This window comes from Vanessa tameamea, chromosome 6 (assembly GCF_037043105.1).
Source record: "Vanessa tameamea isolate UH-Manoa-2023 chromosome 6, ilVanTame1 primary haplotype, whole genome shotgun sequence".
NCBI lineage: Eukaryota > Metazoa > Arthropoda > Insecta > Lepidoptera > Nymphalidae > Vanessa > Vanessa tameamea.
Window position 1 is genome coordinate 6,795,596 of NC_087314.1, and position 23,897 is coordinate 6,819,492.

The window sequence follows — 23,897 nt, forward strand, 5'->3', positions numbered from 1 at the left end:
ATTTTTCTCCTATTTGGTTGGTAAGTTTTGTTCTTGATACGTTCGGAAATATTTTATTACAATACTAAAAATTAACCAACACATTAAAGCTATTATTTTGATATCAATAACAATCATTGACTCTACTGATTTTCATTACTTGGTTGCAGAATCTTAAAAACTGTATAAAAAATGAATACGCATGTTGAGTAAATGACTATATATAACTTAAATTAAATCAAATTGAAATATCACTAGAAATTTATATCTCAAACAAGTATCAAGTAAAATAATTATCTTTTATTAATTAGAGCTACAATTTTACTGGATAATATTTATTTTTAATTTAAATGTCTAATTAATATCAACATTAAATAAATCCGAATTTACATGGTTTACCTATTTTTCTAGCTAGCAATACTGTTTAATAGCAAGCAAGGCGCAAGGCAGCACTTGCTTCTTCTCAATCATAAATGGTGTGATGTGAGGGCGCGATTTTATTTTATGGAATCCCATAAAATAAAATGTTACTTGAAATGAGGTAGCATTCGAGAATAATAAAGTTAATAACATCTCAATATTATGCCTTAATTTTTCGTGTTGAAATAGAATAATTGGGAATGCTGAACATGAATACTACTTTAGTTGCAAATGGTAAGTATAGATCAAATTCTCTTAAAATACTATTTACTGCAATGATTTACTTTATTTTTTAATCTTTCCTTCTAATTTCTATCAGAAACTAATAGATATCGTATTTAAATCATAATGTAATTTGTACATTCACCAACCTTTCCACGTAAGTGCCTTAAATTCAAGTCGATTATTTTTAATTTTACGGTTCATAAGGGTTAAAATGAGATGAAGGCTCAGGCAAAATTAATTTGAACTTCGTTTTTAAGATTTTTAAACATTACCTATAATATATTTTCTATGAAATATGCTATTCTTAATGAAAAATACAGGAATATAAAAACTAAACAAAGAATATTATTAATTGAAAACTAGGAAAATTATATTATATATAGATTAGTAAAATATTATTAGTTTTACACATAATATTTTATTACCAACTAATATTTATAATAAAACTTCAATATAGATCTCTGATAAAATATGAGTATTTTTTTGATTGATTAATTTATTCTAAATTTTTATATGTAATGTTTGAAATTGAGGTATATTACTCAAAGGAATATATATACAATTATATTTGTCTTGTCTTTAGAAAATTTACTTCTGTGAATATTACATATTTTTAATATTCATATTATCATCATGAATATTAATACTTCTACAGTCAGAAGAAAACTTTATTTGTTTCATTTACATATATTAGCTTGTATCATCTGCTGTTATATATAATATTAAAATAATTTATGTTAATGCTAGTTTTATGTGTTTTACTTTTTTCTTATATATTTATATAATTATTGCACTTAAATATTTATCTACATTATCATGCTCTTAGTGTATTATTATTAATTTTATAAATATTGTTTTTGTGTATTTTGTGTTAATTTATAATAGAAATAAGTTCACCATTTACTATGCTGGGGATACTGTTGGGATAAAGACAAATACATTACAATTATTATTTACTAAAAACATTGTAACATGTATATGTCTTTATTATGTGTGATGATAGCATAATATTGTGTTTGCACCTTTAAACCATTAACAATCAAAATAATCACCATGCCTTCTAGTTTGTACTGCCTTTGTTTGTGTTTTTAATTGTTTTGTAGTATTGGTTTCATATAATTCTATTATGCATATGTTTACATATAAAGTTAAATCTGTTGCAAATTAAGCTTATTGACTAAAAAATTATAGTTAATAATTTGCTATTTATAAAACGATCAATATAATCTAATATTACATAACAATCTTCTATATCCATTTGAAAACCCATAAAAAAATAGTTACATCGTTGTAAAGATTAGCTTGGTCAAATAAATATTGAGAATCCAAAATTTTTATTAAATTTAATAATATTTAATTTTAACTATTGCATTTTACATGCATTTGAACCAATACACATGATTATCATAGAATACACAGTAATATTGATTCATTCAGGACATATGATGGTCTACTGATAAGATTAAATTGTTATCAGATTTGAATTATTGCTTTAGATATCTATTTTGTAATATTATGCTTGAGAGGTCAGATGAAATATTTTCAACAGTTTCATTCTTATAAAAACAATACATATACTTTAAAAATAGAATGATATGTTAAATAAAAATAAATAAATTTGTCAATAACAATTTACGGATAGAGAAAGTCACAGCCCATAAATATTCTTCTGTTGAGCTTTTAATCCAATACCTCCTCTCCTTTTGAAGAACTGGTTTGGAGCTTATTCACTACACTGCTGTAGTGTGGGTTGGTGGATATACATATGGCACATTTACATTCAGTTTTCCTCAAAATGTTTTTCTTCATTGCCAAGAAGGAGTTTACAACATGTGCTTCGTTTGTTAATGAAGCACATGTTGTAAAATTATCTGCCAATTTAAAACACTTTTTTATTACCCATATCGAAAATGTGTAATTATTTTATTTACACCTTTGTCTTATCAGTCACTCAATAAAATGGTCCTCTCGATTCAAGGATAAATTGAATATTTTCAGGAAAAGGTATGTTGGTGAACACTATGTAGAATATATGTATTGATTTTCATAAAATTTATAGTCATAATTACTTTGGTTTTATCCGAATGATCATTCTCTCATACCCGTAAAAGGTAATCATTCTGCATAAATGTTTATTATATTTTTTTTTTACTATAACTCCTATTAGTGTAATGAATTAGAATTATAATATAAACTCATAATAACTTAAAACACAGGTAGGTTTTGTAAATTTGTTATTTGTTATTTTAAACTAGACCAGATAATCTATTTTCTTAGTTCTTATAACTCAAAGATTATGTGAATTAAAAGGATTCCATCCATATAGAGTATCAACAACCTTTATAAAAACACCATATTCACCACCAGTCTTAAAAATATAATTATCTTATACATAAATAAGTTATATAGAAACTAACATTGCATATTTATAGAATAGAAGTAGATGGTATAAAAATAAATTTTATACATATGTAAATGAAAATCTCTTTTTTATTAGGTATCTACAAATTAAAAAAGGATAAAAAACAAAAAATAATACTACTTAGGACAAATTCCCCTAATTTGTCCTAAGTAAAGTAAACGTTCAAGTATTACGTAACGCGATTTGGGGGGAGGAGGTGTCTCGTATAACGTTACGATGCGTTACAGGGGCGGGAGGGGGTCTTTCTTACAACACGTTACGTAACATTGTTTTTTTTTTTTAAATAAAAAATTAGGGAATTAAATCTCCCAAATGGGCAACCTGTGGGATCTATTTCACATCTCACAAGAGTGTTCAAATGCACTGTCGTTACGTGCATGGCAAGACTGTCTCAGACCTCAGATCTCAGACGATAACGATTACGTGTAAAGCCAAAAATTTATAAAAAATAAACAAAATCTCTTGTTTTATTTAGTATTATTATCGCAAATTTAATTAAAACTATACCAAAGATAATAACTATAACATAACTTTTTGCGACTTTAGGGTAAAAATGGTCACTTGAGTGTTACGTAAAGTTTAGAGAGGGGGAGGGGGGTACAGAAAAACGTTACGTTGCGTTACAAGGGGAGGAGGGGGGGTCAAAAATCTTCAAAAATTGTGTTACGTAATAGTTGAACGCTCCCTTAGTGTTATGAGCTATGAAATTACTTAATGTAAACAAGGTCCTAGTATAAATATTATGTCGATTTTATTTAAACTTTAAATAACTAAGAAACATGCGAATTATAGTAACTTTACCTAAGTTTTTATGTAGAAATATTTGAAAAAACTAATATTTGTCTTAAACAAATTTGTTTTAGATTTGTATTCTACGAATTTGAGAGGTAAATATAAAATAGGCAAACATAAAAACACATGCTATTGCCACACCCAACAGTTATCCCCAGTGAGGTATACAGACCGTGTTCTTTTATATTACAGATGAATATGAAGTTATTGGGGAGGCCCAATGGCAAATCTTGGAAACAAATGCCGATGAGCAAGTTATTAAAATCTACGGCTACAAGTACTCAAAAATACGTGCAGTTATATTTCATACAGTTTGCATGTCACTATGCGGTCTACCATATTTTGCATTTTCATATTATCCAACATTAAATCGATTTAAATATATAAAATGCAGTTTGAAAACGGCTGATGAATTATGTGGTAAGAATTTATGACGTGGTTATTCAATTTTAGGTAAAATAATTAATAGGGCAGACATTCAATTTTTTTTTTATATTTTAGTAACGGATGGCGAAGATTCTTTCCAGATCGAAAAGGTAAATGAAGTAGATTTGAGCCTCTCCAGCCATAGAGGAAATAGACTACGCTACTTCATTTACCAACATAGCCGCTATATATGGCTTAATGATAATGGAACCTTCATCAATGTATTGGCACTCAATGAAAAACTAACAATAAGCCTGTTAATGGAAAATATGTGTGGCATCAATAAAAGGCAACAAAATGAACTGTAAGTAATTTTATATGTAATTTTATTATTTAATTGTAAGTACCTATGTTATTTATGTATGCTCGAATATAACATATCCATTCAATTGAACCAATTATGATTAATCTTTTTTGTATTGGGTTAATTATAACTCTCCAAGTTGATTTGATCACAATTTCATTGGACCTTATTAAGTTTTATGTTTTTATTTAAATAATTAGTAGCTCCAATGCAATGTTTTTATTTTTATTCCCAATGGTTTTTTTAATAATATGTTTTTTGTTAATAGGATTAAATTATATGGAGGCAATTCAGTGGAAGTCGAAGTAAAGTGCTACTGGACGATATTTGTGAATGAAGTATTCAATCCATTTTATTTATTTCAAGTTTTCTCTATAATCTTATGGTCACTGGATGAATATTACCAGTATGCAACTTGCGTTTTCCTTCTTTCTGCAGCGTCGTGTATGATGGCTCTTTATCAAACTAAACAGGTAAATAAAATGAAAAATGTACATTGGTTTTACCAACAAGATAACAATAAAAGGAAAAATTGTTCCTAATTTATCTCAATAACACGAAAATGTCTTAAGAGACACCACAATATTGTTTGAAATTATTCAAAACAAAGGAAAAATTAATTTATCATGTAGTGATGATGAACTACAATATACAATTTTTAATACAAAATTTCAATTTAGCAATTTTAATAATACAACATTGAGTGTAGTATTTATTTAATATTAATTTCATTAGGAGCTTTTTTATTTTCAACCACAAATTAACTTTTATTTCATTGTATTTTATATGACATTTTGATAGTTTTCTAAAGAAAAATAGCAGTGCCTGGCCTTAAATAAATTAATTCATATCATATACGAACCTCAAACTTATTTTTTTTTATTTTTTAGGTTTTAAGTGCTGATAGTGATCTCTACTTAAATTATGTGACCATAACTTAGACAAATCATCAATAATTTTTAATTTGTATTTTTCAGCCTAAGCATTGTGAGATAGGTACGTAAATATGTGAAGGTGAATCATAGAAATAATGTTTCCAGATGAGTATAAACCTGCACAAAATGGCGGGCTCGACCAGCACGTTCACGGTGACGGTGCTGCGGCCGACGCGCACGGGGCGCGAGGAGTGCGTGGTGAACGCGAGCCGGCTGGTCCCCGGGGACGTGCTGGTGCTGCCGCCCGACGGCTGCGTCATGCCGTGCGACGCCATGCTGCTCACCGGCACCTGCATCGTCAACGAGTCCATGCTCACCGGTGAGTCAGTGTGCGTGACTCACTCTGCAGCGGAAATTTACGATGAACAAATAGAGTAGATATTATTGATGAATTTAGGACATCCAGAGTTGACAGAATAATCTTATTAAATTTTAAGTTTTAAAATAGCATATATTATGGATTTTAAAGTATATTAGAATTATTCTATAACTTTCATTTGGATACTAGTGTTAGTGTCTTAAGTAAGAATTTAGGTAAGTATATGCTAAATTTCATGTTGATAAGTTGAGTAGCAGTTATGTAAAAAAAAGACAAAAAAAAACTCACTTTCAAATTTATTGTACTGTCTAGGATGATTCAAATCAATATAAAAACAAATTATTAGATAACTGTGTACCATAAAATAAAGGTTCCATGTCTTATGGTAGATGTAGGACATCGCGTCTGACAATTGATTGTATAGCGGACAATTTTAAGGTTAATTAAGGGCTTGTGCTATGTAAATCTTTCATAAACGACATCAATGAATCGTTTGTACCCTTTATTGGGAGAATTAATTGTTGAGTTATGCATCATACACTTTCGAACCAGTGTTCGCACGGGTTCTACTAAGTTTTTAAATTTAAGTTCGGCTAAATTTTACATTTATATTATGTTCATAATACAAAATATAAAAGACAATTTGTTTTTCAAAATTCTTAAAAATATTATAGCCACGTGCGCGGTAATAGCAAATATTCGACCAGCAATTCGCTGATTACATAAAAAAATAATTTAACTGAAGAAATTACTTTGCTTGAAAAAAACGTTGCTTTAAAAATTAACGAAGTTATATCCAGAAGATTCTGTCTCAGCGTTTTTAGTGCATTTTTATATAGTCGAACTTAACGTAACGAATCTACTAGACGAACTTTTCGAGTAAAATTAAACTTTGAATGTTCTTTATGTACAATATGTACTACTATATATACAATCTTCTAAAATATTACTCAGAGCTTCCTTGAAAGGACTTTTCTTAAAAGAGGCAATTGCCTCTGTTAAGTTCTATTTAGGAAAGCAAATTTTTATAAACAAAAACATTTTATAATTATTCATCTTCGAGACACTACTATAAAATAAAATGAGTGGTATATAATAAAAAATTGTAGTCAGTTAGTGAATTATATAATATTTATAGGTGAAAGTGTACCTGTCATGAAGGGTCCCCCGTGCATTTCACAAGAAGTTTACTCAACTGATACGCACAAGAGGCATACGCTGTTTGCTGGCACACACGTTATTCAAACAAGATTCTATGGAAACAATCAGGTATTTTTTAAAACATTTATACTATTTAATTTTATGTGAGTCTTGTTAGTTTATTTAGTTAATTATAAGTGAACTTCGTTTCAGGTGTTGGCGAAAGTCGTTCGCACTGGCTTTTACACCGCCAAAGGAGAGTTGATAAAAAGTATTTTATTTCCAAAAAAATTTGATTTCCAGTTTTATAAAGACGCCGTTAAGTTCGTCATATTTATGTTCTGCATTGCCGCTATCGGAATGGGATACTCGATTTGGCTTTACGTACGAAGAGGCGTAAGTTACTATTACGGTTTCTTGCCATATATATTTATTCATATACATAGGATTTTTAGTATGAATTTATGTTAAAAACTACAAATAATGAATTGTTCACATTTTAAAATTATTAATTTTAACTTCGATAGAAAAATGTACTGTTATTTATTTTGTTATACATTGACACTTCTGATACTTTGAGAAGAAGAAAATAGAAAATTAAACATTACTTGCTTCTCTACACTTCAAAATCAATTTATACACACAAATTCCATTGTATTCTTGTTCCCATACTTTTCAGAGCCTCTTGGGTACGATTGTGCTTCGAACACTGGATATAATTACCATCGTGGTGCCTCCAGCGCTACCCGCCGCTATGACGGCAGGCATCGTCTACAGCCAGCAGCGGCTCAAGCGCAATAAAATCTTTTGCGTGTCACCTCCGCGTATAATCATGTGCGGAAAACTGCAAGTCATGTGCTTCGACAAAGTAAATTACGTTTGTTTTTATTTTGCTTGTAATATTAAATTAATTAATAATTAAATTTTAGTAATAATTTTAATTTAACATTTCAGACGGGAACTCTGACAGAGGATGGGCTGGACTTTTATGCAGTGATACCATTTAACCCTACTGAGAAATTTGGACGCCGTTGCAATGAAATTGTTGATCTACCCAATAAAAGTCCTCTTGTTCAAGCCCTAGCATCTTGCCATTCTCTCACAAGCATTCAAGGACAATTGAAAGGAGATCCATTGGACTTGAAGATGTTTGAATTCACTCAATGGGTATTTATAGTTTCCTAGTTATTTGTGATAGTATATATTTAAGAAGTTTAGATGAGTGAGTGTAATGTAACACATATTGTTTTCTTTTTATCCATAACTAATTTGTTATTTTTAAAATTAAGGTGTTGGAAGAGCCAGGTCCTGAAAATACCAGATATGACAACTTGACCCCAGCTATAGTAAAGCCTGCCACTGTTCATAATGAGGATCTTCAGAACTTGGACAACTATGACCCATTTACAATGGAGATGCCTTATGAGGTATGTTTATTTAAGGTTTCGTAGCTATAATATAATATTACGTATGTTATATAATGCTTCTTTAAATATACGTAATACGTAGCTTGAAGGATCTACTAAATTTGGGATACTATACAATTATTTTTTTTAAATAAACTAAACTAATACATTTTTCAATATTTCAGATTGGATTGCTCCGAAGATTTCATTTTTCGTCATCTCAGCAATCTATGGGAGTTATTGCTCGAGTTCTTGGTCAGCCCCAAATGGTTTACTATGTAAAAGGAGCTCCTGAAAAGGTAATTAAAAATCTTCACTATAACTATAAAGTTGGCCAACATTTTTGAATGAGAATATATTAATATTAACTTACTACTATAAAAATAAAAGAAATACTACATGAATTTATTTGAAAATTAGTGTTAGGTATTTAAAAAAAAACTTTAAATAAAACTCCAAGGTTGCAGGCATGTGTGATCCAGATTCACTACCAGATAACTTTAGCACCGTTCTCAACGAGTATACATCAAATGGTTTCCGAGTGATTGGTCTCGCCTATAAGAAATTGGATCGTAAGATGAAGTGGGTTGACGCACAAAGACTAAAGCGAGAGACAATAGAATGCGATATGATGTTTTTAGGCTTTCTAGTCATGCAAAATAGCCTGAAACCGGAGACAACGCAAGTTATAAAAGAATTACATGATGCTAATATGAGACAGGTTATGGTCACTGGTAAGTAACTGAACAATATACTGAATTAAATTGAAATAAGTTTATTAATTAAAAAAGAAAACTTCTCTATGGTAACTGCATTATTTTTTAGTGAATCCACTATTTATGTTAAATCTTTCTTTGAATTAAAAAGGAATGCATTCACAATGGAGCATGTAAAATATGGATGTATGAAGAGCAGTTGTTAAAAATTCTTTTATTTTAGGGGATAATATAATGACTGCCATGTCGGTAGCTCGAGGTTGTTCAATGGTTCAGCCTCATCAAAAAGTGGTGCTCATAACTGCATCACAACAACTAAATAATGATGAGAGACCAGCACTTATTATGGAAGTTAGTATTTGGACATTAAATTTCATACATATTTATTGATAGATATAACAATTGTAATTTTTATTATAATAGTATTGAAGTTTAAAATAAAATATTAAGAATATTCTATGATTGCAGGTGGTAGGCGAAGGTGGTCCACCTAAATTAGCAATGGATGCATATGTCATAGCAATGGAGGGCAAAACTTGGGCTGTCATGCGTACATATTACCCGGAGATGATTCCCACCATTGTTAATAAAGGTAGGTAGATTTCATTACTTTTTTCTTATATAAACTATACTAACTATTCTAATGCATAAAAAATCTAATTAATTTTATTGCGAATTATCTTAAGCTATGTTTAAAGCTCTGTTTTTATCTGCAGTAATATTTCACAGTAGTGTGGACGTAAATATATTTTACTTTAGATGGTTGTTAACAAATTATTATATTTTTGAGAGTGTAATATTTTGATTGACGATTTAATTATTAGCACTTATTGATATGTAGTATAATAGGGTATTTTCGGTAGTGAAAAATAAATTATGAAGTTTGATAAAAATTTAAATATATGTAGAAATATACTTAAATATTTTGATATTGAGTCATAAAAGCGCATTATTAATTTATTATATTAAAATTTAAAGTCGTAATTTTTAGTCTGTATATCACGTGACCTAAAACACCATGGTGTGGCATCAGATAGGCAAAAACCGTCATTTCAATATCATCTGGCACTTTGATAAACAACTTTTCTGGAGTTTTAAGACGAAACGCGGGCTGCAAGAAATTTGAAGATTAGGTATTTTAACAAACTATTGCTGCCGCGCTGTGCCCGAGCTATCAATGTGTGTGTGAGCTGACAGTGCATTGAGCAAGTGTGCGTGCCATAGGGCGTACCGCTTCCTCCGCCCGGGCAACTAGCGATTGAGAACTTGATAATTCGACACCTCCCGCGCATAAAGAGGACTACAAGAGCTAAGTGCCCTTGAGAATCGCACGCACACACTTACAAAATCGACAAAAACGGCAAGCCCTTGAACTAATGGTTAAGCGAGGTAACGAGGCTACGCCCAAATATTCTAATAGATGGCGCCAAACCGAGCGAAGTAAGATCAATCATAAATCTCATAAAAAATAGATAGGACAACAGAATTGTTTTTATTTCTTTCGATGTTAGTTAACAAATGATTATAAAATAAAACTGATTCAATTAAACTTACAATATTTTTATTTATATTTTGTATACAATAAACTAGACAGTTTTAACCTTTTTTTTCTTTTATTTATATTATTATACCACAATTAGTTCTTATACTAAATATTAAAACATACCAATTTTTAACATTTTATAAAAGTTTGATAATCTATTTATATAATAAAATCGTAAGTGTTCGAAATCTGTATTGTAGTAACCGTGGGGTAACATATAGCGTAGTGTTTGTTCGTTTTATTAATATCGGTTCACAAAGAAAAAATATATATTCAATTAAAAAAAAAAAAACATCTAAATATTTACTAGAAAAAAATGTCTTCAAGTTGATTCGGTTGAATCATTGGTTAACTAGGTTAATCATACTAGGTTTAATCATAAATCTCAGAAAAATAGATAGGATATTAGAATTATTTGTATTGCTTTTGACTGTTATTCGAAAATGATTAAAAAATAAAACTGATTTAATTAAACTTAAAATATTTTTCGACTTTCTTTATTCTGTAAAAAATAAATATATGTTAGTAATTATATTTTTATTAATAATAAAAGTATGTATTTAAAAAATATGTATCTAAATATGCCCCATAGTACTTTTAATGAAAAATATCATATTGCTTCAAGTTCATGGGGATCGAAAGTAGTCACTCTCAATTGATGTTTTCCTTACTTTGACCAAATACTCTATCGTAATATTTAAATAATAGCTCGAAAAATCTGATTCTATGCGAACTGATTGCACATTTTTTCTAATAGATGTTTTCAATATTCATAATTTATAAAAAAAAATATGTTAGCTAATAAAATACTCTTACCTTTTAATATCGTTCATATGCATGTTCGGCGCTTAATTTATATAAACGTTTTTTAGTTTTCCTCACGCGTTTCACTTTATTTCCCATATTTACACAATTAAAATTTATAACAAATAATATAATAAAAAATAAATGCCTAATTACTACTCCACTATTTTAACTTAATATATTTATTTACAAGAAAGAATAATATTTATTATAAGAAAACATGAAACAATGAATTTACAATTAAAATTACAAAAAAATATCGCGTAACGTAATGATGCGGCGAAAAAATCGACACGTCTGTATAGCATCAGGCCTCGGCCGGCAATGTCTGTACACGGCGTTTACGCACACTTGTAGAATAATCTGACAAAAAACCAGAATTATTGAATGTATATAAGTATAGTTATTATTAGTTAAAAGATTTTTTTAGAGGTAACTTTGTGATTTTTTTCTATCGTACCAAATTAATTACATAATGTTTTCAAAATAACAAATAACTAGCATGTATCCTGAAGATTATCATATATTTTTTTCATTTGGTTTACTGCATTGGATCATATACTTTTTGCATTATAAAACTTGCATTTAGCTCATGTAGTCCCCTTAAGTAATATGACACAAGGTCTTTACTTTTTTTTTAGTGAAAAAATGAAAATGAAAAATAGTTTATTCTTTATCAAGTTGTACATAGCAAATAAAGGTTGGGACCCTCTAGTGAGTATAATATAATACTCGTGACAGAAGGGCCCGCTTTTACTTTACAATATGAGACCACGCATATAATCGTACGTTCCTACTCTCGACGTATAATCCACTAACACCGACCACGCAAAAACCAACTCGAAAAAAGTAGCCTAAGTTACTCCTTATTACATCTGCTATCTGCCAGTGAAAGTCCCGTTGAAATCGATTCAGCCGTTCCAGAGATTAGCCGGAACAAACAGACAGACAGACAGACAAAAATTGTAAAACAAGTTATTTTGGTATATGTACCGTGTATACATACATATGCATCTAGTAAAAATGGGTTATTTTAATATTACAAACAGACAATCCAATTTTATTATATGTATTATTACATTATAGTACCAAAATATATTTTTTTGACAAAAAAAGCATGTTACGACTTTTGCGTGAAGGGTGTCAATATCTACTCGTGTCGGTGCAGTTTCGAGGTGATTTCTGTGGTGTTCACGTCTTATTATTACTACCTTCCTATTTTATTCGGGACAATCTTTTTTGAAAGCACCAAATAGTTTAAAGTGGTATGTAAGATATATAATTAGCAATAGTTATATTATAGTTTTAAATATCTTCTATTATATATATATATATTTTTATTTACATACCCTAAAGTTTCTTACCTCATTATATAATATAATATTATATCATGCAAGGTACCTTTCACCCAGAAAAAAAATACGGTTCGCGAGGAATAGACGTATCAATATACAACGCGGACGAAGCCGTGGGCAAAGTTAGGATTAGATAGTCTCATAACTTTTGAATTATCATATCACGCTATTTTATGTATTCTTTATTCAAAAGTAAAAAACAATCTCCTATATTTATAGTGTCCCGTTACTAAAGACTTTGCAAATATATCGATATCGATGAACAAGGTTAGAGTAGGTATCGATACTATAACTATCGACTACGACGCATCTCTTTTTTGACTGTACACATACACACATGCATAAAATACATACGCATTTTTACGATCCTCTCCGCCCTCACCACGCCCGAATAGAGTGCGATAGGCACAACTGCAGCTCAAACTGATTTTACCTATTTAAAATATATGAAATCGCTGTTTCGTATTCCCCTGTTTTCTTCAAGAAAACTAAATCAATTTTAATCTATGTAACTATCTAGCTTTGGCTATGTTGGTATGTTTTCCTTTTTTTTTTATATTCGTTATATTTGTTTACTAGACGTCTGAAAAGAGCAGTAAAATTCGTATTTTTTTGTGATTTTAGCATGATTATATTTCTTATAATAACTATGTTATGAAAAAAAAAACATAGGGACAAAAAAATAAGTGCTCTAGTGTCTTAAAAAAAATCTGTTTTATGGCGGTTTCTATACAATGTTTTTTGTAATTTGTACATTTTTTGCTATCCTTACTCTTATGCAAATCGTCTCACGCGCACTAACACAATTTGTAAGCACGAAGTCACTAATACACTCCGATAATTTAACGTACAAGATCTGGGTTTGTACTTATTTTCTAAAGTGTAATTGCATCTGCGCGGCTTGGATGATGTATTACGAAATTATAAGCTTCTATGCCATGCTGCTTACCGACAGACATGATTGAACTATACTTTTGATTCCAGGCATGATATTCGGTCGCTTTGGGCCGGACCAGAAGACGCAGCTGGTGACGGCGCTGCAGGGCGCGGGTCTGGTGGTGGGCATGTGCGGCGACGGCGCCAACGACTGCGGCGCGCTCAAAGCCGCGCACGTCGGCATCTCGCTGTCGGAAGCCGACGCCTCAGGTAATACTATCGATAAGCTTTGTCTTACAGTACGGAGACCATTTCAAATTACTTCTTATACAATACCTAAGGCCGATCTCGAGGTCCTGGGTTCAAACTCCGGTGGGGTCGAAGCCTATTCATTCATTCGAACTGAATAAATGGGACCAGGGCAAGAGAAAAATAATGATTGATATATTGTTAGATTAGACAGTAGTCAAAACTTTTAATATACTTAAATTTTTCCACAAAAAAAAAAATGTTAAAACAAACTATTATGTTAAAAAAAATTATTATTTCTTTTTAGTGGCTGCACCATTTACATCTCAAGAACAAAATATACGATGTGTAAAATTGCTAGCTTTGGAGGGAAGATGCGCGCTCAGTACGTCCTTTGCCATCTTCAAGTACATGGCTCTCTATTCGCTTATTCAGTTCTTCTCCATACTCATCCTCTATAATGTGAGTTTAATATTTATTACCAATAATCAGTTTTTTATTATAATAGTTAATATACTGGAAGCACAACAGTGTTACTATTGAAATTAAATCTTTTGGTGATGTATGATTTAATATAAATGTATAAAAAATTTTTTAACAAGCAGTTAATTAATTGTAAAACATTTTCTTTTTAGTTCTACTCTATTCTTGGTAACAATCAGTTCCTGTACATCGATCTTGTTCTGACCACTCTACTGGCACTCTCGTTGGGACGAGCGAAGCCTGGCCCTGTACTTACCAAGCAGTCACCACCAGTTTCCCTTGTAGCCATCACAAGCATATTGCCCTTGATAATGCAAGTTTTACTTGTTTTGATCATGCAACTATCTGCTGTTTATCTTCTGGAGTCTCAGGAATGGTAAGTTTTCGATGATTTTGATTTCTTTTATGCTTTAATTTTTTATACTACAAGGACTTTTTCTTGTACCTATTTTAATTAACAAAATTAAAACTGAATGAATATCTACGAATGAAAACCTTGGTCAAGACGCTATGTCGCTTATACCGTAATGAAACGGAAATGTTTCAACTGATGCGTTTTACCTGCCATGACATAATGCCTGACGTAGACTGTAGGCTGAGACTAGTCCACAAATTCAAGGTCATAATAACACTGATCAGATTATCCGGCGAAGAATAGGGATTGCCGATATGGCTTGCGAAAGTGGACAGGTCACATGTTGAACAATCAATGGTCGTTGGAATATTTATATAATGCCAACATTTAGATTGTTTGATAAATAACCAACTGATGCCCTCCTGCCTTGCTCGGCGTAGCTTAAATTTCAGTTAAAATATTTTTATGAATAAGTAAAAAGGCGTTCTATAATCTGTTTAACAATATAGTAACTTCTATGCCAAAATTTATTACAATTTGTCTACCTCTTTGAGTGTGATTGATTGACACACCATGTCTATAATATTAGTAAATAACTACAACATTATATTTTGTTTTAAGGTTTAAACCAGTGGAAGGTGGAGCAAATGTAGAGCAAGTGGTGTGTTGGGAAAATACAGTTATATTCATTATTACATCATTCCAGTACTTAATTATGGCCTGTGTTTATGCTAAAGGTTGGCCTTTCCGTCAACCATTTTGCACCAATTGTGAGTATATTTTTTTAATTTTTAAACGATGACAAATAATAAAACATTAGTTCCTCTTCATATTAATTATAAGAAAAAAATATTGAATAATAATAATTAAATAAATACATTTATAATTTATTAACACCTGTTTCAGATTACTTGGTGATAACATTAGTAACTCAGGCTGTGTTTGTGACAGTGCTATTGTTGTGTCCATGGAAAGCACTGACAGATTACATGGAAGTTGAGGCTGTGAACATGTCAGATCCTGAAACTTATAGATTTAGAGTTTATTTGCTGATTGTACCAGTTCTGCATCTTCTGCTAGCAATAGCCACTGAGGTTTGTTTTATGAGAATTTATTAAAACCATCTTACACGGTAAAAATTTACATGTTTCTTTAGAGTTAGATAGCTAATGAAGACAAATTAAATATTATAAGACTTTATAGTGGACCATGTTTGTGCCGAGATGAAATATGTTGGTTATGGATCATTATTTATTTGTTACATTTGCTACTAAAAATTGGGTTAAAATATTTATGCTTAAAATAATTTTCTATATAATGTCATGCTCATTTGCTGTGTTAGTGTAAGTCATAATAAATAAAAAGTGCCATTATATATCAATTTTGACAATCACAGGCGACTCTGTCGGATCAAGATCGATTCTCCGCCCTGCTGCGCGTGCTGCGCCGTCGGTGCTCCGACAAGGAGGAGGCGGCGGGCGAGGCGGCGTGCCCGCTGTGGGCGCCCGCGTCGCCCGCGTCGCCCGCGTCGCCCGCGCTCGCGTGCTGACGGCCCGGCGCGCCCGTGACGCGGCAGCGGACACGCAATAGTGCCGACGGATTTTATATAGACTTACATGTGACCGCGATCGCACCCGCGTTCAATTTAGATTATACGTGTCTGATTCATGCACTCGATGTCTAAGTAACTAAGTACATCTCATTAACTAAATACTAGCACAGTTTGTCGGATCGGTTGACATTTACGATTACTGCTCCGTTCCCATGTTATGTTATAGCTTATTATTATTATGTTTTAATTCAAATTCACAGACTTAATATTCAAGAATATAAACTGTGCAGCTTTATAATAATAGCATAGATTCAAAATTCCATATGTTTATTTAATAATATACAGATAGGTTACGCTGCGTATTTGCGAATAGTATTTGAGGTGTTTTAGCTGAGTGTATCATTTTTATACTTACTACTGATCATATCTTACCCAAATATGAATATTTATGAAACTATAGATACTAAAATTAATTATATGATAATTTAAAATTATTTGTGTAATGTAGTTTCATCTACTTTTGTACTTGTAAGTTGTACAAAAAATAACACTTTCCAATTTCCATGAAACATGATGTTGGAAGTAAAATAAACTCCTACTTAAGATTGAGATTTATAACTTTGTTTATTTAATTGTTTTGATCTTTAGTTGATTTTGAGTGAATATAATATTACATATTATGATTGGCAAACCACATTCTAACCTAGTTTTAATTTCTATTATATACAAATATGGCAAACACAGTTCCTTAAAACATCTATGTTAGTTTTACATGCAAGAAAAAGCAAAGTTATTTGTTAACCCTGCAGTACATTAAGAAAACGACACTAAATTCCATGGGCAGGAGGAAACAAACCTTAGATTAACATATTCAATGTGATTTGCTAATAGAACAGCTATATTGTACCCTATAAACAGTTATTAATTAATATATCTTAAATTATAATACAACACTATTTCACTTTACTACTTATATCCACTTTAATTTTTTAAGTTCAGATACCAACTTCACTGACATTCAAAGGTCCCATTTATTTATAATGAAGATCGTTGCAGATTTCGACCAATGATATCTTGTCAATTTATGATCAAAGTTGTTTATTTATCTTCACTCTTTCTATTGAAATGTCTAGAAATTTCAATTCTAGAAAATGTCTAGAAAATTAAAGATTAATTTTTTGAAAACTTATTCTTGTGAACAACATTGAAGCTTTTTTTAATGTCAATAGCATAAAAGTTTTTGAGGTATTTACATTGGATAATATAATGTTTTTAAGGTTAATCTTTAGAAATAAAGTGTAAAATTAGATAAAATAGTAATTACTACGGTAGTTGTAGCATAACAACTTAGATGTATTTTATGCAAATAATTTATTCAAATTATACCAAAAATATTAAAAGACTAATTTGTCTGATAAACAATTCTGTCCTTTGAATACAAGTAATCAGTATAATTTTATTTATGTGATCTTATAGAAATTAAATTTAATTGGAGTGAGATGATCTAAGGCTGTGTTGTTTCTCTTCTCACTCATCATCTTATATTTCTATCTATTTAAGTACAAAACATGAATTAAATAAAAAAAAAGTTGGAAAAACGATTGTATTCAATGAAGCATACCTTTATGTACATAAAGGTTAAAATTACACAAAATAAATCTTAATAATAATAGTGCAAAATCTATTGCACGAAAAGATATTGCTACACTAAAATAAATCATCAAATTAAAAAGAGAAAACATTGCTATCTCTTTCTCATGTGAGCGGTTTAATAGGCTCGTTTGTCCAGTGGCTAGTTCATAAGGCTGCAGATCCTGGGATGAAATCCCGAGTTGGTTCAACAAATGACGATTGGGTTTTTCTGTTAAAAAAATTTCAGTAGCAGTTTGGACTTTGTCAATGTTTCCATACATGTACCTCAAAAAGCAAGAAGAGCCGTTTGCGCTACTAGTGAAAAATTGAGATTGCTATCTGTTTTTATGAGTTTTTTACTAGTATTCGCTGGAGTGGCCGCCATAACCGAAACTGGTCAAGAAGACATCATTTTTAAACAGATAGCAAGTTTAATTTAAAAATTGTGCAGATAGCATCCTCTAATATATCAACAAAATATATTTGTAAAATTTTAAATCAGTTGCAAAGTTCTTACCTTATAAATCTATATATATATATATTATGGAGACCATGTTACCCTATCTAGTATTGTTTTTTTTTATAACTACTTATGTTTATTATTTTATTAGCAAATTTAATTTGTTACTTTCATGGATGAAGTCCTTTTTAAATTTTGTTGAATATTTATTTGTTATGTGGATATTTTTTCGCATTATTGCTTTTTAATATTCGATTAATGATTTTTTTTGTATGCTTTTTGGGCTTTTTTACTATCAATGTTATTTTTAACATAACTTCAATCACAGTTATTAATGTATATATACATACTGTAGTAATTTCTTGTATTTGAACTATTCTACACGACTATAGGTATTTTTAATTAATTACACTGCTTATTTCAAATAGGCCTTAAAAGTTACCTAATTTCAGCAAATACATTCTGAAGCTATGTAAACAATAAATATAATTATTACTTTAATAGCAAAATATCAATTCGGATTTTTTTATACACGCCTTATTTTTTTATGTATTTCTTAACTATCTAACGGCTCTATCATTAAATGTTATTTATAGGATAATTAGTTAAAGTATGCTGTGTCTTCTTTCAAATGTCTGACACAGAGAAATATCCATATTTAACCAAACAAACAAGATTTTTAACGTAGGCCGTAAGTGATTAGTGATACTTAAGTCTACATTTTAATCTGTAGGTCATACCTTGTGACTTAAATTATATTATGTTTCATTGATATATAGCGATTCAAAAATATGTTATTGTACTTAATCTTTCATAATTTTATGGATTAATTAAGAAAAATATTTAATAGCTATTTCATGTAACAAAAGTTTTAGGGCTATGTTACAATATCCCAATTCAATAGAATGCGTACTTAATTTAAACTTTTTTTTTCGCAATAAATTTAGTTGTGCCAAATTATATAAAATGTAAGCAAAACCTCAACCATGACAATCATCATGTAAAACGTCCAAAATCTTGCAGTTCTACAACGTAATTAATTTGTTTGTTAGGCAAAACAAGATAATTTAACATTTTTTTTTTAAATTATATTTCGTTATATTTAAAACCTAATTTACTTTTGAAATTAACTAGTTATAGTATTATTTAAAGGCTATGCATTATTCCTTAAAATAGTACTTAGTTTTTTAATAGCATTTATTTTCCTTTATGGCATAAGCAAACGATACCTAACTTAATTCGTTGAAGATGCAAAGAATAGTTCTTTTACAACTTGTTAATTATAATTTATTGAACTGCATTATTGTGATTATATTCGACTTTTGTTATTGTGTACGTTTATACTTCTCGAATATTTGAACTTGTTGACTTTGTCATGGTAATGTAGTTCGATTCGATGTTTACTATAAATAAGACAACTTAGATGGATGTGACCAAAATATTAAATAAAAGTAATGATTCGAAAGAAATCTTTTATTATTACAACAAGCATTGGTGAATTTATAGCGTAAGTATACTTTATTTAATATTTACGATGGAAAAAGAAAATTTCGTTAGAAATAATTTCTCTTACATGTAATTTACCAGTTATTAAATTACGGTAAATATTCAGTATAAATGGGCGGTGGGGAATATTGCGGTGGCTGGATTTCTTTAACCCGCAGTTTGATAGGTTTCTTGCCGGCAGGAATTGGCGCTTGTTTCCACCTGAAAATGACATTTCATATTGTAGGATTTGTTATATTGTTTTTTCATTAATTAGTATTATTTTTATTTAAATAAGACTTGTATGACATTAAGATATGTGTGTCTTATTACTTAGTGATTTTGAAAAATATAGAGCGCCAAGTAAAATGAGTATTAATAAAAAATATTGAATTTTGATATCACCTAGTATTAAGGTACCAATTAGTTCTTAACTATACACGTGTCTTAGTATTACAACTGTATTAGTATTTTGTTAGTGATCAAATAAATAATTGATATCTCCAAAAATATATATATATATATATAATTACCACGGCACCAAACTCAAATCATGTGGTGGTTTGGGTCTGGCGAGACGTTCGGCGCGTTCGCGTCTCAACATGTCCTTGTCCCTAACGACAGCGCAACACGCGCGCAATGTGAAGTAATAGATTAGCTCTACCCCTGACAGGAGAGAAAAGCCAAGGAACAAGCCAGCTATACCGCCGAAAGACACTGTAAAATAATTTCATTCAATGATGTCTTGAAGCTATTATATGTATTGGTTTGAGACAAGGTTCAAGATATATACTCTTAGCCTATTTAGAATCTAAGTTAATTTTATAAGGAATCCAAATATTAAATAGCGTATTGGATGCACATAATAAATATATCTACTTAATAAAATACTTATATCTATAGGCCAGTTGAGGCCAAGTTGGAAACATCCTTCGTTGTTTGAAATAGTTATAAATTTAAATGCCAGCTTATAGTTTTCGCTAGCATGTCCTAGGAGTTCAAGCTTGCTTCATACCAAATTTCAACAAATTTGGTTCAGTGGTTTGGCTGTGAAAGAGCAACAAACAGACAGACAGATTTACTTTTGCCCTTGTATAGGTTTTGTATCCACGTAGCCGGAGAAAACAGACGTCGTTCCGGGTGCTTTTCAGACAAGCTGCCCTGAAATCAGTACTGATCGAGATATTACATAATAGTTTGACGGAATTTTACATAAAAAAATCAAAACGTCAGGTATCCTGTAAGATATATTAGTATAAGTATACGAAGAGATCATCTGACTCTAAGGCGACAGTGATAAGATTGTTTTTATCTTTTTATAAGAAATAGTAATAGGTAGGAAATATTGTTTAATATGTTCTTCACACGGAACTTGGTAGTTTATTATATAGGTACCTAAAAGATCCACCCATCCAAAAAGTACTTCACGCTTGTACCTCACCATTGGCCAAGACACAAATTCAGTTTCTAAAGAATTAGTAGCGACTGGACCTTTGCTCGTACTAAAAAAATACATATAATTTTAATGATATTAGACCAAAACTCTAAAATTAAGCCATTTGCCTTATGAGGCTTTATAAAAGAAGAATCTTACTCAATTTCTGTAAGTTTTTCAACTTCGTAGACTGTATGAGAACATCCTAGTTCACAAGAGCAACGAGTCACGTCAGTGATAAGAGCAACATATTTGGCAATACATTCCAGTTCCTTAACTGTGCAATGTCTGTAGCCCTCTGTGAATTTTATCAAGTATATATTAGTTTCTTATAACGTAAAACAACTATCCAAATACTTTGATGTTATAACTCAAACACAAAGTTAACATTTAAAGAATATATGAATGACTAATCAAAGACAATGAGGTAAAAATATAGAGAATTTAATTGACATATTTCTATAAGTTCTCTGAAAAAATATTTTTCGAGATCAACACTTTGCTTGCTCCAGGGCGCTTGGTTGATGACGGTGATTAAATAATCTAGATAAGCATTTTGTACAATTGGGTAATGATTAAACCCGAATGGGCTGTGGAGTTGTTTACTTACTAATGTGAGGATAAAAATGTGGGACGCATTTGCATAAGGACCGACATTGCTGCATACGGCATTGTCGCATGCATGCCGAGTATGTATATATATTAGATGTTTCTAAAATTTGTTCATCAACGAATATACAGCGTCTTTGGCGGATCGATAGTTGCCTCGCGTCCTCTGTAGTGTATGTATGTTTAACAGAAAAAGAGACTTTCTCAACATGGCGATCCCAAGAATGTTGAGCAATTTGTTCCAAGCCAGCCATTTCTTCAGTTGAGTGTATGTAAATCTATAATGATGAAATTTGTTTTGAATTTTTCTTGCACAAAAATGGAGAATTCGTAATAAATTTACTCTAGTTCAAACAAAAAAAAAAAAAAAACTGATACGAAACGAACTTGAGTTTTCCAGTAATAAATGATTTTATAATTATATAATTTGGATTAGCAAAAGCAAATAAAAACGTACATCGATTGTCGTGTCGTTACGGAATGAATTGAACATAAATGACCATTTTGCATCGGTTTCGTGAATGAAAGCCTCTGCAAATTGCTCCGTTTGACTTTGCCTGAAATAAAACATCAATGAAATTGTATTCCCTTAAAACTATTTGTTTATAAGTAGGATATAATTTTTATGTTTACCAGGGCCACGACTTCTCTGCATGTCGTGAATTATACGCATAACAAAAGCCCATCTCTGTAAACACGGGCACTAGCAGGTCACAACATTCCTCAGAATCTCCTTTCCATTCGCAATCATAGAATAAAGTTTCACAGCGACTGACAATCTTGAAAAAATATATAATTAACTACATAATCACACTCAATCAGATATTTTGCAAATTAATTTCTTAAAGCATTAAACAACTACTTAAAATATATATAATAAAGAGTTTAAAATTAGTACCTACATTGAAAACCGCATCTTTGGGTTTTAAAGCTGGCTCAGGAACATCGTTCGGTCCCCTTCCAACGAGTTCTGGATAAGTCACAAATTCAGAGGTTCTTTCAGCTATGGATCGATAATTTAAAGTCGCCAACCATCGCAGCATATTTTCAGCACCAGCAGGAGGATCAGAACCCCAAATGCTTGATATAAGATTAAATAAAATAGCATTGTTGCTTATGACATTCATTTGTTCAAACTTTACTACATAATTACTTACCTCTCTATATAATCTTGCATTAATTGTTCATCGACTGGATTTAGATCGCAAATGGTGACTGCTGGGAAAGGTACATCCCAGTTGTGAAAATCTGTATCCAATCCTGATGAAACGTCTTGTTTTAGTGGCAGCGTTGTGTTAGAAAAATATATCAGTAGGAATTAAATGTACTTACCTGTAATTGTTGGATTGGTTTGGAACTTCTCCCACAAGCTTACGATAATGATACAAGTAGCGACTGCTCCTATTGAAGTAAAACTAAACCACATGAACCTGTCATTAAAAATAAATTATATAAAACAAAATAACAAATGCTAACATTAAATTTAATTAAAACTTATTAAACATCACCAACTTTTCACAAAATGGACGTTCTTTTTCCGCAATATATCTTACACCATGTAAAGTTGAATTGTTAAAGAATTCAGTAGTTTGATGACGCAAACTGTCTGCCAGTAAAGCCAACGGTCCATCGTCTGATGATTTAGTCTTAGGAATTGGTTTTGAAAACCAATTCTTGCGATTTCTCAGGTCCGTTGGTTCGTTTTTAGCTATATTTTGAGGATAAATCTTCATGTCTTTGTTTTTAGCCAACATAGTATGTGTAACGTTTGAATATAAGTGATCGATTGATGACCTTCCATAATAAATCACGCGAGCTGAGATAGCATCGAAATTATTGATCCCTTAAATATGTTAATGGTTTCAGTGTGTACCTATGTATAGTCGTATCATATATGGGACTTCATTAATAAAAAAGCTCTGAATTACATGTTTAAAATTTAAGGTTTATTACATACAGCATTTATAATACTAAA

The 23,897-nt window shown here is 30.7% G+C and overlaps 3 protein-coding genes across 4 annotated transcripts in view; 2 read left to right on the forward strand and 1 right to left on the reverse strand.

The window, feature by feature from the left end:
- LOC113393247 (eukaryotic translation initiation factor 3 subunit G) overlaps nt 1-23,897 on the forward strand; it is a 75,908-nt gene that overhangs the window by 35,882 nt on the left and 16,129 nt on the right. The gene's annotated exons all lie outside the window — the stretch shown is intronic.
- Nucleotides 415-17,387, forward strand: LOC113393241 (polyamine-transporting ATPase 13A3-like). The gene is made up of 20 exons (XM_026630031.2): nt 415-633; nt 4,031-4,258; nt 4,340-4,568; nt 4,837-5,041; nt 5,609-5,822; nt 6,961-7,091; nt 7,176-7,358; nt 7,642-7,830; nt 7,917-8,129; nt 8,252-8,389; nt 8,554-8,667; nt 8,829-9,102; nt 9,308-9,435; nt 9,553-9,676; nt 13,771-13,932; nt 14,219-14,373; nt 14,547-14,770; nt 15,371-15,519; nt 15,656-15,843; nt 16,146-17,387. Exons 1-20 carry the CDS (start codon nt 600-602, stop codon nt 16,296-16,298), a joined length of 3,435 nt encoding a protein of 1,144 aa, XP_026485816.1. The 5' UTR covers nt 415-599; the 3' UTR covers nt 16,299-17,387.
- LOC113393243 (sodium channel protein Nach) lies at nt 19,852-23,784 on the reverse strand. Its single transcript, XM_026630033.2, has 11 exons — nt 23,435-23,784; nt 23,255-23,352; nt 23,080-23,182; nt 22,825-23,002; nt 22,556-22,701; nt 22,380-22,479; nt 21,924-22,200; nt 21,473-21,611; nt 21,274-21,380; nt 20,412-20,595; nt 19,852-20,100 (listed from the first exon to the last, which is right to left on the reverse strand). Exons 1-11 carry the CDS (start codon nt 23,674-23,676, stop codon nt 19,989-19,991), a joined length of 1,686 nt encoding a protein of 561 aa, XP_026485818.2. The 5' UTR covers nt 23,677-23,784; the 3' UTR covers nt 19,852-19,988.

What these genes read in the sequence shown, in the direction of transcription:
- LOC113393241 (XM_026630031.2), top strand. Translation starts at nt 600, where the DNA reads ATGCTGAACATGAATACTACTTTAGTTGCAAATG. An exon ending in TACTACTTTAGTTGCAAATG is followed by an intron (nt 634 to 4,030) that starts GTAAGTATAGAT and finishes TTTATATTACAG; the next exon opens with ATGAATATGAAGTTATTGGG. An exon ending in TGTTTGAATTCACTCAATGG is followed by an intron (nt 8,130 to 8,251) that starts GTATTTATAGTT and finishes TTTAAAATTAAG; the next exon opens with GTGTTGGAAGAGCCAGGTCC.
- LOC113393243 (XM_026630033.2), bottom strand. Translation starts at nt 23,676, where the DNA reads ATGTTGGCTAAAAACAAAGACATGAAGATTTATCCTCAAAATATAGCT. An exon ending in GAAAAACTTACAGAAATTGA is followed by an intron (nt 21,381 to 21,472) that starts GTAAGATTCTTC and finishes GTATTTTTTTAG; the next exon opens with TACGAGCAAAGGTCCAGTCG. An exon ending in GATTTGAGTTTGGTGCCGTG is followed by an intron (nt 20,101 to 20,411) that starts GTAATTATATAT and finishes TGTCATTTTCAG; the next exon opens with GTGGAAACAAGCGCCAATTC.